At 45.2% G+C, this 21,083-nt stretch overlaps 1 protein-coding gene across 3 annotated transcripts in view; it reads left to right on the forward strand.

Annotated features, from left to right (window-relative positions):
• Positions 1–684: 684 nt before the first annotated feature.
• Positions 685–21,083, forward strand: part of LOC123412182 (early nodulin-93-like) — a 54,840-nt gene continuing 34,441 nt past the window's right edge. For 2 of the 3 annotated variants that reach the window (XM_045105123.1, XM_045105120.1), the window contains exon 1: positions 685–860. In XM_045105123.1, coding sequence (XP_044961058.1) covers positions 797–860 — 64 coding nt within the window. In that variant the 5' untranslated portion in view covers positions 685–796. Of the gene's footprint in view, positions 861–942; positions 1,005–1,084; positions 1,523–21,083 lie in introns of those variants that run through there. The other variant, XM_045105121.1, reaches the window with a different exon arrangement.

Genomic DNA, 21,083 nt, shown 5'->3' on the forward strand with positions numbered 1-21,083 from the left:
TATTTTTTCAGGTTTGTTGCATAAGACATCATCACTTAGTGTAATCGGGTGCAACTAAGATTAATCCATCATATGATTCTGTTCACATGATTTTTAATCCACCATATGATTCTGTTCACATCATCATTGGAAGCAGCTCACTGCTCACATGCATGGGCCTTGGAGAAGGGCTGGCCCGGCCGGCGAGCACATGCCGCCGGTTTCGCGCGAAAACTGGGAGCGCCGCTCGCCGACCGACGGACGGTTACAAGTGAAACCGGCGGCACCTCCTGCTATGTTTCGTTTTCTTTATCTGATCTTACTACAAAAGGCACCTCCTGCTCTGTTTCGTTTTCTTTATCGTTTTATACAAAAGAACAAATGCCTTTCGGGTAGCAATTATCATGCGATCAGCACTACTGTGCCCAACTTTAGAACGATCGAGATCTCGATTTTCTTGCTAATAACTTTCGGGGGAGGAGTGGAGTGGAGGACGATTCCCTCCAACGAACAAACATCATCCAATCCTGTGGATCACCCGCGCCCACAAGCTCTCGGAAAGCGTGCGGTGCTCTGCCCCGCCCACCAACTCGCATTTCAGCACTCCAAGTCCAAGCGAGTGAGCACTGCAGAGAACCCACGGTTTGCGCCCAAAACCATGCGTGGCCGCCACCTTTTCGCTCCCTATAAATACAGGGCAACCTTGGAATCAATCAAGCAACAGCCGGCCCATCTCGTCTCTCTCGATCACACCTCCCATACCTACTTGGCCAGTGAGCAGTAGCCCCGTTTCCGTCGAGGATCAAGCGCGAAGAAGATGTCGTCGGTCACCCGTGCCCACCTCGACCACAAGCTCGCCCTCGCCAAGCGCTGCTCCAGAGGTCGGTCGGTGATTAACCAAGCGTGTACCGGAGCATCCATCTTGATACAAGCGACCTCATTTTTGTTGTTGTTGTTTGGCAGAGGCGACGCTTGCCGGAGCCAAGGCGGCAGCCGTCGCCACCGTCGCGTCTGCAGTTCCGACGGTACGTACGTACGTGGTGGAGCAGTGCTCCTTTACTACTGTTGTTTAGTCTCTGCTAACTGATCGGCATGTGTGGTGCAGCTGGCCAGCGTGCGGATGCTGCCGTGGGCCAAGGCCAACCTCAACCCCACCGGCCAGGCGCTCATTGTCTGCACCGTCGCCGGGATGGCATACTTTGTCGCCGCCGACAAGACCATCCTCTCGCTGGCGAGGCGGCACTCGTACGAGAGCGCCCCCGACCACCTCAAGGACACCTCCTTCCATGGCGACGCCGCAGCTCGTCCCCGTCCACCGGCATTCTTCAGGCCTTGAGTAGAGAGTTATAGTTAGCTGCTACCGCGCCGTTCGTCGATGTCCCAAGAAACTGCTGCTTACTTAATTATCATCGCCATCGTCATGCTTGCTTACAATCTTGGATATAGTGGTGCCTCATGCTGTAGCCCAGTGTAACTCGCATGTATAGTATGCTATATGCGGGTGTTACAGTTAATTAACGACAATCATTTTCTCCCTGTTTTATTACTGCATGCAATTTGAATCTTCTGAATCGCCGATGAACACTGCATCCCCAAAATGAGGACTGGAAGACGTCTCACTTGTCTGAATTTCAGGTGCAAATGTGCTATAATTAAAGACTGAAAAATACATTGGAAAGATGGTGAAGCAGCTCACATGCATGGAGAAGGGCACATGCCGCCGGGGAGCACATGCTGCGGGTGTGGCCGGAAAACTGGGAGCGCCGCTGAATAAGTAAATTTAGAGCATCTACAGCCAACCTGACGCCTCGTATCGATCTCAAATGCCTGAGCAGACCGTTCGGTCACTACTCGGTCACGAAAATACGATTTAGATGGATCTTTTAAAACCGTCTTATATACCCGGGCTTACCGACATCCTTCATATCCTCACGCAGAAAAAATATAGACTCGTTATCAACATTGAGCACCACTTGTTTCGGATCTTGATTCATGAGATCACCGTGTAGCCTTCCTAGCCACATACCTTGACACTCTGCTTCACTTGAAGTCGATCTCACCACTTTTTGCTTTCGTGATAGCCAGCTTACTATGCATCCATCAACGGAATATGCCACGTCCGAGGTACTCTTACCGTCGTCAACAATTCCTTCCTTGTCATTATCACTGTAACCGAGTAGTTTCACCATCTCCTTCTTGCTCAGCTCAAGACGAGGTTCCATTGAAGCATCAATTGGATTGCAACCATTCATGCCAAAATTTTCAAGTACCTTCCTTGTGTATGCCTCCTGGCATAATGTGATCTCTTCTGGCTTATGATGTACCTCTGGTCTGAGGTAGCAACTCAAAAGACCTAGACCGTCCATTTTGAAAAGCTCCTTCATTTGTAGCTTGAACTTTGCAATCACCTCTTCATCTGCTCCAGTAATCAATAGATCATCATCGTATATAGTTTCCAACTAGTAGACGATCACTTCCTTCACCTCTCTTGTACATTGTATGCTCGAGTGGGGCTTTCTCAAATCCAAGAGAAATCAAAGTCCGATCAAGTTTGATGTTCCACGCCCGAAGTGTGAAAAGCGTAGGTTAAGCGTATGCAATGGCTGCAGGGACGCGTTCATGTTATATGGGGGCCCAACGCCAGAGATACACAAGTTGGTTAGGTCTAGGATTGATCTCCAAGTAATCTAACAACCATGAGATCTTATCTCTAGACCTACCGGTTTACAAAGAGTTGGACACGGTTTATACACCACCGTATCCTAACTATACAATGTTTAACACTCCCCCTCAATCACAACTATCTAAGTTGAGATTGTGTCGAAATGCTTCTAACTGCCTAAGAGTAAGCGGTTTAGTAAAGCCATCAGCAACTTGATCACCTGTAGGTATAAACCTAACATTCAGCAGCTTGTCGGCAACACGTTCTCGAACAAAGTGATAGTCAATCTCAATATGCTTAGTCCTGGCATGAAAAACTGGATTAGCAGCTAAGTATGTAGCACCAAGATTATCACAGGGAGGCTGCCTTTGGATGACGTATCCCAAGTTCATTCAACATGTTCTGAACCCAAATAACTTCGGCAGTGGCATTGGCTAGAGCTTTATATTCTGCTTCGGTGCTCGACCTAGAGACCGTGGGTTGTTTACGAGCACTCCATGATACTAGATTTCCTCCAAGAAATACTGCAAAGCCTCCTGTAGACCTTCTATCATCTGGGCATCCTGCCCAATCTGCATCAGAAAAAGCACTTACAAGCATTGAATCTGACTTACTGATCTTGAGTCCATGACTCCTTGTCCCTTGGAAATACCTCAGTATCCTCTTTACCGCTGTCCAGTGTGTAGTACTAGGAGCATGCAAGAACTGACATACCTTATTTACTGAATAACAGATATCTGGTCTAGTTAACGTCAAATACTACAATGCTCCTACAATACTTCTATATTTGGTGGAGTCTTCTGCTCCAAGTACTTCCCCATCATGGACAGATAATTTTTCAGATGTAGATAAAGGTGTAGAAGAAGGTTTGCACCCTTTCATACCTATTCTCTGGAGTATTTCCTGCACATACTTTCCTTGTGACATCATGATCCCACTGGGTACCTTTTTAACCTCAATGCCAAGGAAGAAGTGTAGATCACCTAGGTCTTTGAGAGAAAAATCTTTTCTCAAGTCCTTAAGAAGAGCTTCAACTGCTTGACTTGATGAGCTAGTAACAACTATATCATCAACATAGATCAGCATAAAAATAGTTACTCCATGCTTATGATAAACGAAGAGTGATGTATCCCCCTTGGATGGAACAAACCCTAGGGATTGCAACTTGAAGGACAAACGAGAATACCAGGCTCTAGGTGCTTGTTTCAGACCATACAATGCTTTATCAAGTTTGCAAACATAGTGAGGTGAGTGAGGATGCTCATACCCTGGAGGTTGCCGCATAAATACTTCCTCTTCTAGAACGCCATGCAAGAACGCATTCTTCACATCTAGCTGTCGCATGCACCAATTACGAGATACAGCTATTGACAGAATTAACCTGATAGTGACAGCCTTGACAACAGGGCTAAACGTATCCTCGTAATCCAAGCCATAGTGTTGCTTAAAACCCTTAGCAACAAGACATGCCTTATACCTGTCTATAGTGCCATCAGATTTTCTTTTTACTTTATAAACCCATTTACAGTCAATGATATTCTGGCCTGTAGCAGGAGGAACAAGACGCCATGTCTGGTTCTTGATGAGAGCAGCAAATTCCTCATCCATAGCAGCTTTCCATCGGGTATCACCAAGAGCTTCAACAAGGCTTTGTGGTTCACCTGTGGAACAGAACGAGCCCCAGCGTACACAGCCATCAGTATATACCTTCGGTTTGAGAATACCTCCCTGGGCACGTGTGTGCGCTCGAGCAGGCGGAGGAGGTGTAGGACGAGCAAGCTGTTGCGGAAGGCGCGGTACTGTAGCCGAGACAGGGGATTCGTCGAAGGAGTCGTGTAGCGAACGTGAAACACCCGAGCCGGCAGTATCGTCGGCTGCATGCGTGTCGGACGACCCGACAGGCATGGCGGAGTGTGCAGCAGACAGGAGGCGATCCCGAGGCGCACATGCAGAGGCTGCTAGCGACGCGGGAGCGGCCGAGCCACGTGGGGGCGTAGGCGACGCGGAAACCGTCGCTGGAGCGCCTGAGCCACGCGGGGGCGGGGGCGACGCAGAAACCGACGCGACACCGCCGAATCATGCGCCGCGTTCGGCCGACCGGGAGGGGGCCCGCCTGGCCCTGCCGAAAAACGACCGACTGCCACGGGTGGTGACCCCCGACCGTGGGAGGATCTACTGGCAGCGTCAGCGCCAGGAGTTGCGGTCCCCGAGGCCGGAATGGAATCAGGCGCAGGCTGGCCCGGATCTGGAACTGATTCCGAGGCGGGATCTTCTGCGGAGGCACCGGGATCTGCTGAGAGCATAAAATCACGCCCTGTTGCGCTGTTTCCTGCAAAATCTTCCTGCACACTAGAATCTGACGGATCATCAGGGTTAGTAGTATGAGACATTGTCATGTGGTCATCAGCAGTATCTACCCCCCTAGCAAGGAATTGTGGTGATGGGAGGAGGTGGGAGGGAAGTAAAACAAGCTCTTTACGAAGTTGTGCACCAGCATTAGGATGGAGTGTAGCAAAAGGGAAAACTTGCTCATCAAATACTACGTCACGAGAGATGTAGACTCGACCAGAAGTAACATCAAGGCACTTATACCCTTTGTGCATTGTGCTGTACCCTAGGAAGACACATTGTTTGGAGAGAAACTCAAGCTTGTGTTTGTTGAAGGGACGTAAGTACAGCACACCCAAAAATGCGTCAAAAGGTGTAGTTGGGTTTTGTATGAAAAATACGCTCAAGAGGGATTGATTATGGATGATCCTACTAGGTGTGCGATTAATAAGGTAGACAGCGGTAAGAAAAGCTTCATCCCAAAACTTGAGGGGCATAAAAGCATGGGCAAGGAGGGATAACCCAACTTCTACAATGTGGCGATGTTTTCTTTCAGTAGAGCCGTTCTGTTGATGAGCATGGGGCTGGAGACATGGTGGGTGATGCCAATATTTTCAAAAAACACATTGAGTTTTTGGTATTCACCACCCCAATCTGTTTGCATAGCAAGAATCTTTCGATCAAAGAGACGCTCAACGTGTTGCTGGAAAACATGAAACTTGGCAAACACATCAGATTTATGCTTGAGTAAATAAATCCAGATAAACTCGCTGAAATCATCAATGAAGCTAACATAGTACTTTTGCTTTCCTACAGAAAGGGGTCCAGGCCCCCACACATCAGAAAAAACAAGCTCTAAAGGAGCTTTGGACTCACTAGTGGAACGAGTATAAGGGAGTTGGTGGCCATTTGACATGAATCACAAACTAACAAGTGATCCTTTTTATTGGACACAGGAAGACAAAAATCTCTAAGAATTTTATGGACAACCGGCAAAGCTGGATGCCCTAGACTCTTATGCCATCTTGAAGTGGAGGGTTTGGTCACACCAAGTGCTTGTCGATGTGGAGGATCATGGCGACCAGAAATTGGAAACAGACATTTTTTTACTCTTGCTTTGAAGGATTGTTCTCCGAGTGTCCCGATCCTTGACAAAAACAATTTCAGGGTAAACTTCAAGAAAGGCATAATTATCATTGATAAGTTTGTGAGCAGAGAGAAGACTTTTGTCAGCTAGAGGTGCATGAGGATATTGTTTAAGTGCAGGGAACCATGGGGAGTAGACAAAACAGAGTGACCAATATGAGCAATGTCCATACCTTGACCACTTGCAGTGTAGATTTGATCTGTCCCGGTGTAGCGATCCCGAACAGCTAGCTTCTCAAGCTCACCGATGACATGATCTGTCGCGCTAGTGTCCAGATACCAGTTGGTATCCACTCCATAGGACCCCGAAGTTTTGGCAGCATTGGCAGATTTGTTTCCACCCCCACCTCCACTGCCAGCCGGGTTACCCACATTGTTGTTGAAGTTGCGATCGAAGCGCTTTTTACAGCGCCACGCACCGTGCCCGCTCTCTTTGCAGATCTGGCAATTCTCCCGATTGTTGTTGTCGCGGTCACCACCACGGTCGCCACGCCCGCCACCATTGCCCGAGTTGTCGAAGAAGCGCACACCCGTGTTGTTGTTGTTGAAGCCACGGGGACCACCATTGCCGTTCCCAGAACGACCGTAGCCACCCCGGCCACCTCCCTTAGCAGCCATATTGGCCGTGTAGGAGGCTGTCTGGGTAGTGATCCGTCCCTCTACAGCAAGCAGGAGGGAGTACAGCTCTCCAAGACCGATCGGTTGATCAGTGATGGTGCGGGTTGAGATAGCAGAAACGAACCCGTTGTACTCGGGTTCATGCATCAGCCCTTGGAGGATGTGCGACACCACGTCGTCCTCATCAAGGTGTTTTCCAGCAGCAGCAAGTTCATCAGCGAGCCCCTTCATCCTGGTGAAGTAGGCGGCGGCGGAGAGATCACCTTTGCGAGTGGAGGCGATCTGTGAGCGGAGTTGGATGATGCGCGCCCTCGACTGCGATGAGAAGCTCTGAAGAAGCTCCTTCCACGCCTCGGCAGTAGTCTCGCAGTTACTGACCTGCATCAGTACGTCGCGAGAGAGGGATGCCAGCAGAAAAGTCAGTACCTGCTGGTCCTGGGTCACCTAAACGGCATGTTCGGGGTTGGAAGTAGCGACGATCTCCTTCTTGCCGGCAACTTCTTTTTCCAGAAGGAGCTCGGCGCTGGGTTCCTTGTTTGATCCATCAAGGAACCCCATCATACCGGCGGCACGGACGTGCGGCAGGACTTGGGCTCTCCATACAAGAAAGTTCTCTCTTGTTAGATTCTCTGTGATGGTGTGGCCGAGAGAGGCGATGGAGGGAGAGGCCATGGTGATCGCAGAGGAGGAGGTGGACATGGCGGCGGCTAGATGTATTGGAAGAGACTAGCTCTGATACCATATGAAACGCGTAGGTTAAGCGTATGCAATGGCTGCAGGGACGCGTTCATGTTATATGGGGGCACAACGCCAGAGATACACAAGTTGGTTAGGTCTAGGATTGATCTCCAAGTAATCTAACAACCATGGGATCTTATCTCTAGACCTACCGGTTTACAAAGAGTTGGACACGGTTTATACACCACTGTATCCTAACTATACAATGTTTAACACGAAGGTCTTGCCGTCGCCCATACAAAACTTTGTGCGCCTTCAATACCTTGTGTTCTTCTCCCTCTTTGATGAAGCTTGGTGCTAGATTCACATACACATCTCCTTCCATCTCACCGTGCAAAAACGTAGATTTTACATCCATATGATGTATCTTTCATGATTCTTGAGCCGCGAGAGCGATGAGTAATCTCATCGATTCCATCCGCGCAATGGGAACGAACACTTCTTTGAAGCCCACACCTTCATCTTGCATGTCCTCTTTGACCACTAGCTTCGCCTTGTGCTTCACACAAGTTTCTTGAGCTTCTTTCTTGATCGTAAATACCAACTTGAGCTGCATGGTTTTTTCATTGTTGGGAAGATCCACAAGCTCCCATGCATTGTTGTCGTGTGGATGTGGATCGATCCCAACTCTTCCCTCATAGCATGACGCCAACACTCCTTTGTATTTGCGTCTTCAAAATCTGTCGGTTTCTCGGTAATTGCTAGACACCTTCGCTGCTCCCTTTCATTTTCAGCGGGTCAACTGTCTGAACAGTTTTCTCTAGATAGAGATGTAGCTCCGGTTGAAGCAACACGGATGTAGATGGCAGTGTCCTTTCTTCCATTTCCACAGGAACTGCATTACCTCGCCGTTCCTATCTCTTCTTGTTGCAGTGTGCGTGCATGGCAAAACTGCACACACCATCTCTCCTACACCTCCACTGAACGAGCCACCTTCCAGTGGCAGCTCGCCATGTCCAGCTAGTTTCCTGGTGCATACTTATCACCATCACATGGGGAGCGCCCAACAGTTGTTGTTGCCTCTTTGCATGTGTCACACGCTGCTTGTGAGCTGGCCTGGCCACCAGGCCGTGTGTCCACTCCTGAGCAACTCGGTTGGCTGGGTAGGCCATCTCCTTTCGGCCCGCCGGCTCCAACGGTTTAACAGCTGCCTCCAGAACTTCCCGATCGAGCGCTCGTAGAACTCGCTTCATCAGAACAAGCACAAGTGGGGACAGGGTGTATAGCCCCGGCCCGTAAGGGGCTTTAGTCCCGGTTCACCAACCGGGACTAAAGTGGCGGGACTAAAGGCCTAACCTTTTCGTCCCGGCCCTCTTACACGCCGGGACTAAACCCCAGGGGCAGGCCCTTTAGTCCCGGTTCGTTACACGGTCCGGGAATAAATATTTTCAGATTTTGCTGGCTTTTGGGTTTTTTTGAATGAAATTATTTTTGGGTTTTATGGTTTTAGGGTTTAGGTGTTCAGGAGATTAACGTGATGCCTTGTTTTGTGTTCGGGAATTACTTTTCATATAATTTAAAATAGAAATAATTATGCATATATATATAAGATTAACTTATCTTACAAGCGATCATATATATACAATTATATGGAGATCTGAATTATCGGGACTAGAGCCCGTCTATTCGATTACATGGACGAACATCTGTAATGGCCCTTAGCTACACTAAATCATCCTTTGTCTTCTATAGCTTCCGTCCTCAGAAATCCCGCAAGCTCCTCTGCAACAGCAATCGCGCGTTGCTCTGGTAGGACCTTCGTCCTCATGACCGTGTGCTATATAAGGAGAGGAGATGAATATGAATATCAATCATGATAACAAAGAATGACGGGTAAAAATAGAGGTGTGAATGTTCATTGCTTACGTCGAATCTGTGCTCCTTGAACTCAGAGGTAAACGTGCGAATGGTCTCGCAAACATAGTATCCGCATAGATGCGTTCCCCGTGGCGGCTGGTCGCACTTTACGGGAATGGAATATATATAATCAAAATAATAATCTAGCATCATAAATGTATTGAAAATTAATAGAAGTATATCATACTACTACTTACCTGAGCCACTCTAAAGGTCAGCTTCTCAGGAAAGTTACCGGGAGTCACGCACTTGAACCGATTCCAAACCCTGCCCGACAAGGATAATGATTTGCTAAGTTTTTCATTAATTGATATATCAGAAAATCATCGAAAGAGACCGATAGAGCGCAAGAATGATTAAAATTACCCTTGGAGCATATCCTGCAGGCTTTGGAACTGTTCCAAGGGTCTCGATAATGGGTCGAAGGCATCAACTCTTCCCTTATCAATTTGAATGTCCAACAGAATCCAATGGAAGCCGCACATGTATATATATATATATATGTGTGTGTCTGAGTAACTTATCAATTACACTTATAAGTGAATGGACACAACAGAGTAAAGACCCTCACCTGAAGTTGTATGGAAACAGTATGTGGTCGCAGAAATTTTGATCTCTTAGGAACCTTAGAAGGTTTTCCTCCGTCTCCTTGGGATAATTAGTTAGCGTCGCTATATGTATTTTATCTGGATCAATAAACCCAATATTTATGATGCTCTTACTTTTACACTCCAGAATCTTCATTCTGCATAATAGAGTACAAGTTATATATAGACAATGAATTGAAATAACTAAACAAGTTATATGTAGACAACGAATTGAAAAACTTACAGACAATAGCAACTCATAAGCGATTTGTCGAGGGCGTCGCCATTGTACATCTGGAAGAGTTCATCAAAGTCGATATGGATTTCTTCGGAGCGGCCGTAGTACTCTTGTGGGACACTCAGCACGATCATCGTTCTCCCATTCTTTGATTCACTTAAGTACCATATATGCAAGTAACGCATATTTGTTGGGAGATCATCTTTGCTGACCAAAGGCTCTCGCATGACAAACTGTGGCTTAGGGGCTACCACAGCCTTGGGTATCCTGTCGTCTTGGGAAGCCAGCAAATTTTCAACCAAGATACCACATTCATCCGCCAACTCCTTTGCTTTTTCAAAAGCTTGCCCCTGCACCGGAGGGGGAACATTCTCGGTTAACACCTTGAGGGGTGGGATCGACTGTTTGGCCTGTTGTCCAAGCTGGGGAACGTCTGATTTTTTCTTGCTTGTAGTTAAACTTGATTTGCTCCCACTTGCACTTGCATGTGACCTGCTCTTTTTCACTTCCTTCTGCAATGTGTGTGTATAGTCATCAGGCTTATAGTGTAAGTCATACTGTGATGGAGTGGTTATGAAGTCTTTTGCCCATGCTATGTCCTTCTCGGTGTATTTCGGGCGGGGCTCGGGTTCCTTCCTTTTCATCTGCGCCTCATGTTGTTCCTTTGCTATCCTGGCGTTTTCCTCGGGGGTATGATCATAAGGTCTGATAGGAATATTAGCATGAGGTACCTTTGGGAGGGGCGACAGTTTGCGCTTTGGGGAGCTCCATCCCTTAGAAATCATCGACGAAGCGTTCTTGCTGGCACGCTTCCGCTTAGTATCATGTGCGGGCGGCGGCGGAGACGGACGACCCAAGTCCGGCGGCGGTGATCGAGATGGACTCGTGTTGTGCTGGCTGACGTCATGTGGAGGGCTTGAAGGTAATGGAGGTGTAGGTGACCTGCGACGACTCGGAGGCGGTGTTGTCCTTGGGGCTGAGCCTGGAAGCTTGATGTAGTTCTTGTCCCATAGGATGACTCCACCCAGTACTTCTCCGAGTGTCCTCTCATCTTCGGGTCCAGCTATGTCGAGCTCCATATCATTAACCCTCGTCATGATTTCATCCACCCCGACTTTAGCAAAGCCAGCTGGAATCTCACGGCCATGCCAGTGTGCATCAGGGCCAGAAGGTAAAGCTTGTCCGACGGCCACCTTCATGGATATGTTCTTGAATTTCTGATGGAGTTCACATGATGTTGACTCCTTGATTCCATCCACGGGGTAGCCGGGACCGCCCTCTATCATTCTTCGTTCATCGTCGGGCGGGGCCTCAGATTCAGCCACGCTGCTTTTCCACTTAGCCGGTAATATCAACTGCAGGATCTTCCTGGCGCGGTACTCCTCTAAGCTCATCAATCTGCTTCTGTTGCTCGTTAATCCTGGCAAGCAACTGGTTGAACTTGTCATTCTCCTCATCCTGGTGTCGCTTCTTTGCTCTCTCTCGGCTTCTGTAAGTGTCTTGGTCTCTGGCAAACCCAAGCCACCACGAGTAAGAAGGACCGAAGCCTCGCGTTCATCCTCCATGTTCGTCATTGCCGAGGACCAGTGTGAGCAAATCTTTCTCTCTATCTGCAGTGAACTTTCTTCTTCCCTCCTTAATTTCTTTCACTATCCTTTTCCAATTCTCCCTGGGTATCCTAAGATTGTGATTGCAGATGAGGTCCCCTGTTGTTTCGTTGTACGACCCATCATGCGCAAGAAACCAATTTCTTGCTCTCAATTCCCACTCATCACGGAGTGGTTCAGGTACGACGCCTTTATCTATCAGATCGTGCTCTTTCTTATCCCACTTTGGGATGGCAGTCTCATAGCCCCCTGGCCCCAGCTTGTGGTGATATATCTTCTTGTCGGCATTTATCTTGTTCTTATCTGATAATGCCTGGGCATCTTCTGACTCCTTGTACTCTTGAAATGCCTTCCAGTGATTCGCCTGCTTGGCTAGATACCCCTCAAATACTGGCACTTTCTGGGTCTTCAGATATTTTTTCCATAGCTTCTTCTTCCAGCTACGGAAGAGTTCGGCCATCTTCTTCAGAGTCCACTGCTTGACTTTGGCCCTCAGTTTGTCTGCGGCGTCTTCATTCTCACATTCTGGCAGGTTGAAATGTGACATGAGATCATTCCAAAGATTACCTTTGTACCTTTCGGCGACATAGTCACTATCGGCTGCCCCTTTGCGCTTGTTCCACTCCCAAACGCTGATCGGGACGTGATCCCTAACGAGAACTCCGCATTGCTTCTTGAATGTGTCAGCAGCATTCTTAGGAAGCTTGGGTTCGCCCGTAGGAAATATCACCTCAAATGTGTAATGCGTCCGTGCATCCAACTTTCTAGTCGGGCCTCGTTTCGTAGTTTTGCTCGACGTGGAGGCCTAAGAGGGAGAAACATTCGTCAAATGAATGTATATGTATACAATATAGAGCTATCTCCAATATTTTTCACATATTACAAGTGATTGTCGAACTTCATATGTATACCTCGCCGGACTTCTCCTCTTCACCGGCTTCTCCATTAGTGGAGCTATCACCTTCTCCGTCATTGGACCTATCTCCTGCCCCATCGGCTTCATCTTCGTGTCGCTCGACCTCCATTCCAACGTCCTGGTTTAGATATAACGACGGAGATTCAGCTGGTTCAACGTCGGGGCCGTCTTCGATTATATCTTCGAGAAGTTCTTCCTCTTCGAGGTTCCTGATATGTGGATCCATAGTTCTGCAAAAAACGGATTCTCTTAACCTTTGTACCAAAAACCAAAGTAGGAGTACTTTTCCAATTTGAGACTCCTAGATTTCTGCATAGTATTCAAAGTAGGAGTAATTTTCCAATTTGAGCATTCAATAAGCAAAACCAAATCGTAAAATAAAGTAGTATTCAAATTAGCATGCATTTAATTATAAGCTAATACATCATCACTTTTGTCCGTACATCGTCGAATATTATCATTAATACTCCTCGAATACTATCGTATATATAGCATCACTAATAAATCTACAACCGTAGCGCCCGACGGGTATCGGCGCGGGCGGTGGACATCCAAAGAGAAGGAACCATCACAGGATCATAGCTCCGGTGAGATCCCCGAAGAACCTGCCAGGTATGCTCGAACCTGCCCTCCAACGCAACCATGTAGCGACGGACGTGCTCATCCTCCTCGCTGACACGGTGACGTACCACCTCCGCGGTGTCCGGAAGCCTCGGCACCCTCACTGGCCCACGCGACCGCCACCAAACAAGGATCGGGTCAACGACGGGCTGGCTCCTCACCAACCTACGCCCCCCGGAAGGTAGCACCTTCCAATACCAGCCGGGCGGAGCCCAGTCCCGGACAGGGCCCCTCTGATCAAGCAGGTGTCATCCGCCGAGTCGACGACGAGGATGCGGGATAGGCATCGTGCAATGAACTAAAAAAATAAACTAGTTCTATTAATTTTTTTGCTAAAAATAAACTATTAACACTTAAGCATATACAATAGCAAAATTAAACTATTAACACTTATTTTCATTTTTCTTCTCCTCCTCTTCTTTCTTCTCTTCTCCTCCTCTTCTTTTCTTCTCTTCTCCTCCTCTTCTTTTCTTCTTTTCTTATACACTATACACTATATACACTATAGCAAAATTCCTCCTCTCCTTATACACTATACACTATATACACTATACACTTAAGCATATACACTATACAATATACAATTTTTCTTCTTTTCTTCTCCTCCTCTTCTTATTTTCATTTTTCCTAATCTTATTTACTTATTTTTGTTCATATTTCTTCTTCTTGTAACCCTAACCTAATTCTAAATATTACTAACCCTAATAACCCAGCACAAACCTAATAACAATAGGAATTAATGACAAAAAAATCTTTTCTTTTTCTTCTTTTCTTCTCCTTTTTCTTCCTTTCTTCTCCTTTTTCTTCTTCTCTTCTCCTTTTTCTTCTTTTCTTCTATACTGGCCGGAGTGTTGGGGAGGAGGGGGCGGGGGGCTTACTGGCCGGAGTGTTGGCGAGGAGGACGGCGAGGAGCACGGCGCGACGGCGAAGAGGACGGCGCGACGGCGAGGAGGACGGCAGGCGGCGGCGAGCAGGACGGCGGGCAGCCTGACGGCGTCGGTTAGTTCGTCGATGTGCCGCGCCGGGCAGGAGAACGAGAGGAAGAAGAAGAGAAATGGACGAATTGGGTTGGAAATTTTCGAAGTCCCGCTTATATAGGTGGATCTATAGTCCCGGTGCGTGGCTCGAGCCGGGACTAAAGACCCCCTTTAGTCCCGGGTGGAGCCACGTCCTGGGACTAAAGGCCTCTTTTCGGGCAGACCAAGAGGCGGGAAGCAGGGTGTCTTTAGTCCCGGTGCGTGGCTCCAGCCGGGACTAAAGGGTGTCTTTAGTCCCGGGGCGTGGCTCCACCCGGGACTAAAGCCCCTCCTCGGCTGCACGATAAGTTTAGTCCCACCTCGCCCAGCGAGGGGGACTAACACTTGTTTATAAGCCCCGTCGCAGCTTGTCCATCGAGCTCCTCTCTAAAGCAGGCTTACGGGCCTAAACTTATTGAAAATTGAAACTATATTCGAAATTGTGGATAAAATTCAATCTGAATTCAAAGTGAATTCAGGTCGAATTTTGTCCATTATTTTCTCATATAGTTTCAATTTTTTTCTATTTTCAAAATTAATTATTTTGACTATCCAAACTATTATCTATTTTGTTATTTTCAATTAAAAACAATGTTTATTAAAAATTCTTTTTGCATATTTGAGAATTTGACAAAACTATGATAATGAAAAGTGTTTCAAATTGAATAAATAATGCAAACTGTTTTTTATTTTCATAATTAATAATTTTGACTATCCAAACTATTATCTATTTTGTTATTTTCAATTAAAAACTATGTTTATTAAAAATTCTTTTTGCATATTTGAGAATTTGATAAAACTATGATAATGAAAAGTGTTTCAAATTGAATAAAGAATGCAAAACTATTTTTTGTTTCATAATTAATAATTTTGACTATCCAAACTATTATCTATTTTGTTATTTTCAATTAAAAACAATGTTTATTAAAATTCTTTTTGCATATTTAAGAATTTGACAAAACTATGATAATGAAAAGTGTTTCAAATTGAATAAATAATGCAAAACTATTTTTTTTATTTTCATAATTAATACTTTTTAATATCCAAACTATTATCTATTTTGTTATTTTGACTTCATTTGGTATATTTCGGGCATTTACTAATTTTTTTTGAGCTAGTTGACCCTGAAATTGAAAAGCTCTACAAATGAACTTTGAAAATGTTGAAAGTTGGCATGATATCATCATTTCACCCACATAGCATGTGTTAAAAAGTTGAGAGGGCTACGACAAAAACTGAATGCAGTTCGTGTACAAAACTGACAATCTCTCTCGAAGTAGCACGGTTTCGAACGAGAACTCATCTCTTACAAAGGGATTTCATTTATTTTAAACTTATTTGAATTCCATACTTTTTGTGTGTTCAAAATGCACCATTCAAAGGCACATCACAAAATTTCAACAATTTATGACTTCATTTGGTATATTTCGTGCATTTACTTTTTTTTTGAGCTAGTTGACCCTGAAGTTGAAAAGCACTACAAATGAACTCTGAAAATGTTGAAAGTAGGCATGCTATCATCATTTTACCCACATAGAATGTGTTAAAAAGTTGAGAGGGCTACGACAAAAACTGGATGCAGTTCGTGTACAAAACTGACAATCTGTCTCGAAGTAGCAGGGTTACGAACGAGAACTCATCTCTTACAAAGGGATTTCATTTTTTTTAAACTTATTTGAACTCCATACTTTTTGTGTGTTCAAAATGCACCATTCAAACGCACATCACAAATTTTCAACAATTTATGACTTCATTTGGTATATTTCGTGCATTTACTTATTTTTTTTGAGCTAGTTGACCCTGAAATTGAAAAGCACTACAAATGAACTCTGAAAATGTTGAAAGTTGGCATGCTATCATCATTTCACCCACATAGCATGTGTTAAAAAGTTGAGAGGGCTACGACAAAAACTGGATGCAGTTCGTGTACAAAACTGACAATCTCTCTCGAAGTCGCAGGGTTTCGAATGAGAACTCATCTCTTACAAAGGGATTTCATTTTTTTTAAACTTATTTGAACTCCATACTTTTTGTGTGTTCAAAATCCACCATTAAAAGGCACATCACAAAATTTCAACAATTTCTGACTTCATTAGGTATATTTCGTGCATTTACTTATTTTTTTTGAGCTAGTTGACCCTGAAATTGAAAAGCACTACAAATGAACTCTGAAAATGTTGAAAGTTGGCATGCTATCATCATTTCACCCACATAGCATGTGTTAAAAAGTTGAGAGGGCTACGACAAAAAGTGGATGCAGTTCGTGTACAAAACTGACAATCTCTCTCGAAGTAGCAGGGTTTCGAACGAGAACTCATCTCTTACAAAGGGATTTCATTTTTTTAAACTTATTTGAACTCCATACTTTTTGTGTGTTCAAAATGCACCATTAAAAGGCACATCACAAAATTTCAACAATTTCTGACTTCATTAGGTATATTTCGTGCATTTACTTATTTTTTTTGAGCTAGTTGACCCTGAAATTGAAAAGCACTACATGAACTCTGAAAATGTTGAAAGTTGGCATGCTATCATCATTTCACCCACATAGCATGTGTTAAAAAGTTGAGAGGGCTACGACAAAAAGTGGATGCAGTTCGTGTACAAAACTGACAATCTCTCTCGAAGTAGCAGGGTTTCGAACGAGAACTCATCTCTTACAAAGGGATTTCATTTTTTTAAACTTATTTGAACTCCATACTTTTTGTGTGTTCAAAATGCACCATTCAAAGGCACATCACAAAATTTCAACAATTTCTGACTTCATTTGGTATATTTCGTGCATTTACTTATTTTGTTTTGAGCTAGTTGACCCTGAAATTGAAAAGCAGTGAACTTATTTGAACTGAAGACTTTTTGTATATATATGTGGTCAAAATTCATGATACCATGAAGTTAGAAAGGGCTAAACCATTCAAAAGTAGCAAATGAAGTCAGAAAGGGCTAAACCATTCAAATTTGGAAACTATAATGGCACAAACAGAAACTAGACATATATAAATTGGTCCAAGAAGTACATGATACTAGCCCAAACAGTACATAATAATAGCTACCATAGATATATATACAAGTGTTAGACGTTCAGAACACTACTCGTCTGAATCATCTAAATCAGAATGTCCACGTTCCTCGAGGTGACGCTGGCCATAGTTGACGACTCGAATCTTGCGGTACAACTCGTATGAAACGTATGCATCTTTTGCTGCATACTGAATGTTGATATCATCAAGTGGGCCCCTCTCCCAAAGTTTGTGCTGATACTTTGGGAAACTGGTCTTCATATCACCATATGACTCGTCGATCAAGGCAACTGCCATATGAGCCATCGAAGTCCTATCATGTCGAAGCCTGAATATCGTTTGGAGATCAACGAGGCAACCAACTGGTATCTCAATACCGAAGCTGTGCCTCATCTTCAGCCTGTCGTTCCTTATGTCAACGGAAGCAAAAGTGACGCCGCTGCGAAGGAACTCCATGAGTCCAGGACAATGCTTGTCACTCCTGCAACAGAAACAAATTAGAATGGAACAAATGTTACATACTGCTGCAATAAGGAAACATGTTTCACTACAACTAAAGAGAAACTTATCTTTAGGATTCAAATAGAACATATGCAATGGAACCTAGAGAGATCACTACAACTATTTGAAGAGAAACAACTATGATTCCAATGGAACATATTAAACACTAGTTCATTCTAATACGATTTTTCAGATTATGGAACACTATTCCAATCAGATTGTGTTCCCCTTCAACTAATCAAAATTGTTTCACTACAACTATTTGAAGGGAACCAACTATGATTCCAATGGAACATATTAAACACTAGTTGATTCTAATACGATTTTTCAGATTATGGAAGACTATTCCAATCAGATTGTGCTCCCCTTCAAGTAATCAAAATTGTTTCACTACAACTATTTGAAGGGAACCAACTATGATTCCAATGGAACATATTAAACACTAGTTGATTCTAATACGATTTTTCAGATTATGGAACACTATTCCAATTAGATTGTGCTCCCCTTCAACTAATCAAAATTGTTTCACTACAACTATTTGAAGGGAACCAACTATGATTCCAATGGAACATATTAAACACTAGTTGATTTTAATACGATTTTTCAGATTATGGAACACTATTCCAATTAGATTGTGCTCCCCTTCAACTAATCAAAATTGTTTCACTACAACTATTTGAAGGGAACCAACTATGATAGAAACAAATAAACTTATACAATGTCATTATCTTGGATCAAAGAAAGCCTCAAAACTTACCTCCCCCATTGGAAGATCAAGACATGGCTTGCGAAGCATATATGGATGACGGCAACACCGCGTTGATCGGCCGTGTACTCCAGATCAAGCCCAAAGAACTTCTCATGATCCGGTGCGTGGTTAAACCATCGTTCCTTCAACTGTTGAAGGAAAAACGGAACCTCCGTGCTCAGGTTCGTGTACACGACACGGAGCTTGGTCGTGCCATGCGCGACCACCTCATGAAAGGTAGTTGGCATGGTCGAAGAAGAGAAGGGAAGAAGAGAGGAGAAGAACTAAGAGGGCGACGCGAGAGAGAAGAAGAACAGAGAAATGGCGACTGTACGCTTTGGTTCGTGCTTTTCATCGCCCGAAACGACGCGGATGCAAACCGTTTGGGCCTTTAATCCCGGTTTGAGCCACCAACCGGGACTAAAAAGGTATACCAAACGGTTGCCACCACTACGGCATGCCACTTGTTAGGCTTTTGGTCCCGGGTTCAACCACCAACCGGGACTAAAGAGGTATACCAATGGTCGCCCCACTACGGCAGGCCACGTGTTAGTCCTTTAGTCCCGGGTTAAGCCACCAACCGGGACTAAAGGGGGATACGAACGGTTGCCACCACCACTGCCCGCCGCGTAGCCCTTTAGTCCCGGTTTGTGACACGAACCGGGACTACAGGCTCCTTACGGGCCGGGACTAAAGCCTCGAGGGAGGCATTGAGAATTGGGGCGACGTGGCCGGGACTAGCAGGCCGGGACTAAATGGTCCAGGCCAAAGACCCGTTTTCTACTAGTGAAGCTCCGTCACCACCTAGCTTGCATGTTCTGCTCAGCGACACATCGCATGTACGCTTTGCCTCTTCGTGGACTTTTGACATCACGTCTTCGTCTATTACTAGACAACGTAACATGGCTTGTGCACACGTGCTTACTTTTGCATCAGCATACTTTGATTCGTGGTTTTCAGGCATCACATATGCCCAAGTAACGTCCGTGTCCATAGCATCGACACAAATTTCAGAATTATGTCTCACGTCAGTAGCTTCGACACGAGTTTTGAAATCACCCCTCATGTCTGTAACAAGGCCGCTTCTCCACGGCCGAGCACATGCAATGAGCGATTCCTTCGCTCCAGCAAAGTTGGCACTTACACCCATAGCATTGATGTAAGTTTCGGAATCACCTCCCGCATCCGTAGCATCGATACGGGTTTCCGAACCATGATCTTGAGAGCAAACTCTTCCTTCAGGCAGTGCGGCAATTTATTTAGCCGACACTTGAAGAACTGGATCCTCCTCGTCCACGAGTTCACACATCAACATCATGTCACCTTCATCTCCTTGATGGACCATGAGCGCCTTCTCCTTTGGGGGATTCTTGCACTCCGACTTGAAGTGCCCCATGATGCCACAATTGTGACACTTGATCTTGCGCTTGTCGAACTTCTTCTTCTCCCTCGGAGCGCCATCGCTGGCGTCCTTTTGATTTTTTTCGTTTGGCACACGATCTTGGCGAGCGTAACTGCTAGAGCCCTCACCTTCTCTCCTTGAGTCTAGCGCCTGCAACTGAGCCCGCGCGAGCATGATAAGCTCATCGTTCCTCCCGTCCCCGAGACTGTACCTCATACGCTCGTCGTGAGCCTTATAACGTCCGACATAGCGGCTATTGTGGCGCTATTTGCCGGACATAGCGGCTGGAAGAGCAGGGGGCAACGCAATGCCCCTTTTTTGCGCTACAGTGAATGCACCGCAAAAGGCCGCAATTAGCCAGTCATTGCCGCTATTTACTGGAAAAAATTGCGCCGCTATTACTTGTTTGGCCCACAAGGGAGTACGTGAATTATGGGCTTTTACATAATCACCACGCAGAGGCCCAAAAGGAGGTACAAAACAGCCTAGCGCTAACCCTGACAAAGCCAAACTTCTCCGCTGCTCTTCCTCGATCTATATCTCTCGCGACGGCGGCGGCGAGATTGCAACTCGGATGCGAAGTAGAACTGAAGAACCATGTCTCAGCCGGAGCCAGAGAATCATGGAGGCAAGTTTCCTAGTCTGGCTTTCATTAGTTCATCATCTATTATCTTAGTACTATGTGAGTATCTCTTCTACTCGCTGTTCTGCTCATCTCTGTTCTGCTAAGTGTCGTTGGCCATCATAATATTTGGTTGATGTGAGGAGTACGTGTGATGAAAGTGATTTTCCCTTGTAGATACTCTACCTAACATCTACTTTCTGAAATTTAACAAGTTTATGTTCCACCTCCCAGATCTGAAATCTAACAAGTAGGCAGTTATTATTTGCAGTAGATTATACATGTAGGTAGATTATCAATCAAATAAACCATGGAAAATCTCCTATGCTTCAACAACAATTTACAATTTTAGATGTTTCTGAAGCAAAGTAATTAATTGTGGCATATATCATTTAATTCCTCCTTAATTAAGATAGATTAATTATCAATCAAAATAGGTCATTTGTAGCGGTGCAGGTTAACTAAATTATTTTCTAC

This window comes from Hordeum vulgare, chromosome 7H (genome assembly GCF_904849725.1).
Source record: "Hordeum vulgare subsp. vulgare chromosome 7H, MorexV3_pseudomolecules_assembly, whole genome shotgun sequence".
Taxonomy (NCBI): Eukaryota; Viridiplantae; Streptophyta; class Magnoliopsida; order Poales; family Poaceae; genus Hordeum; species Hordeum vulgare.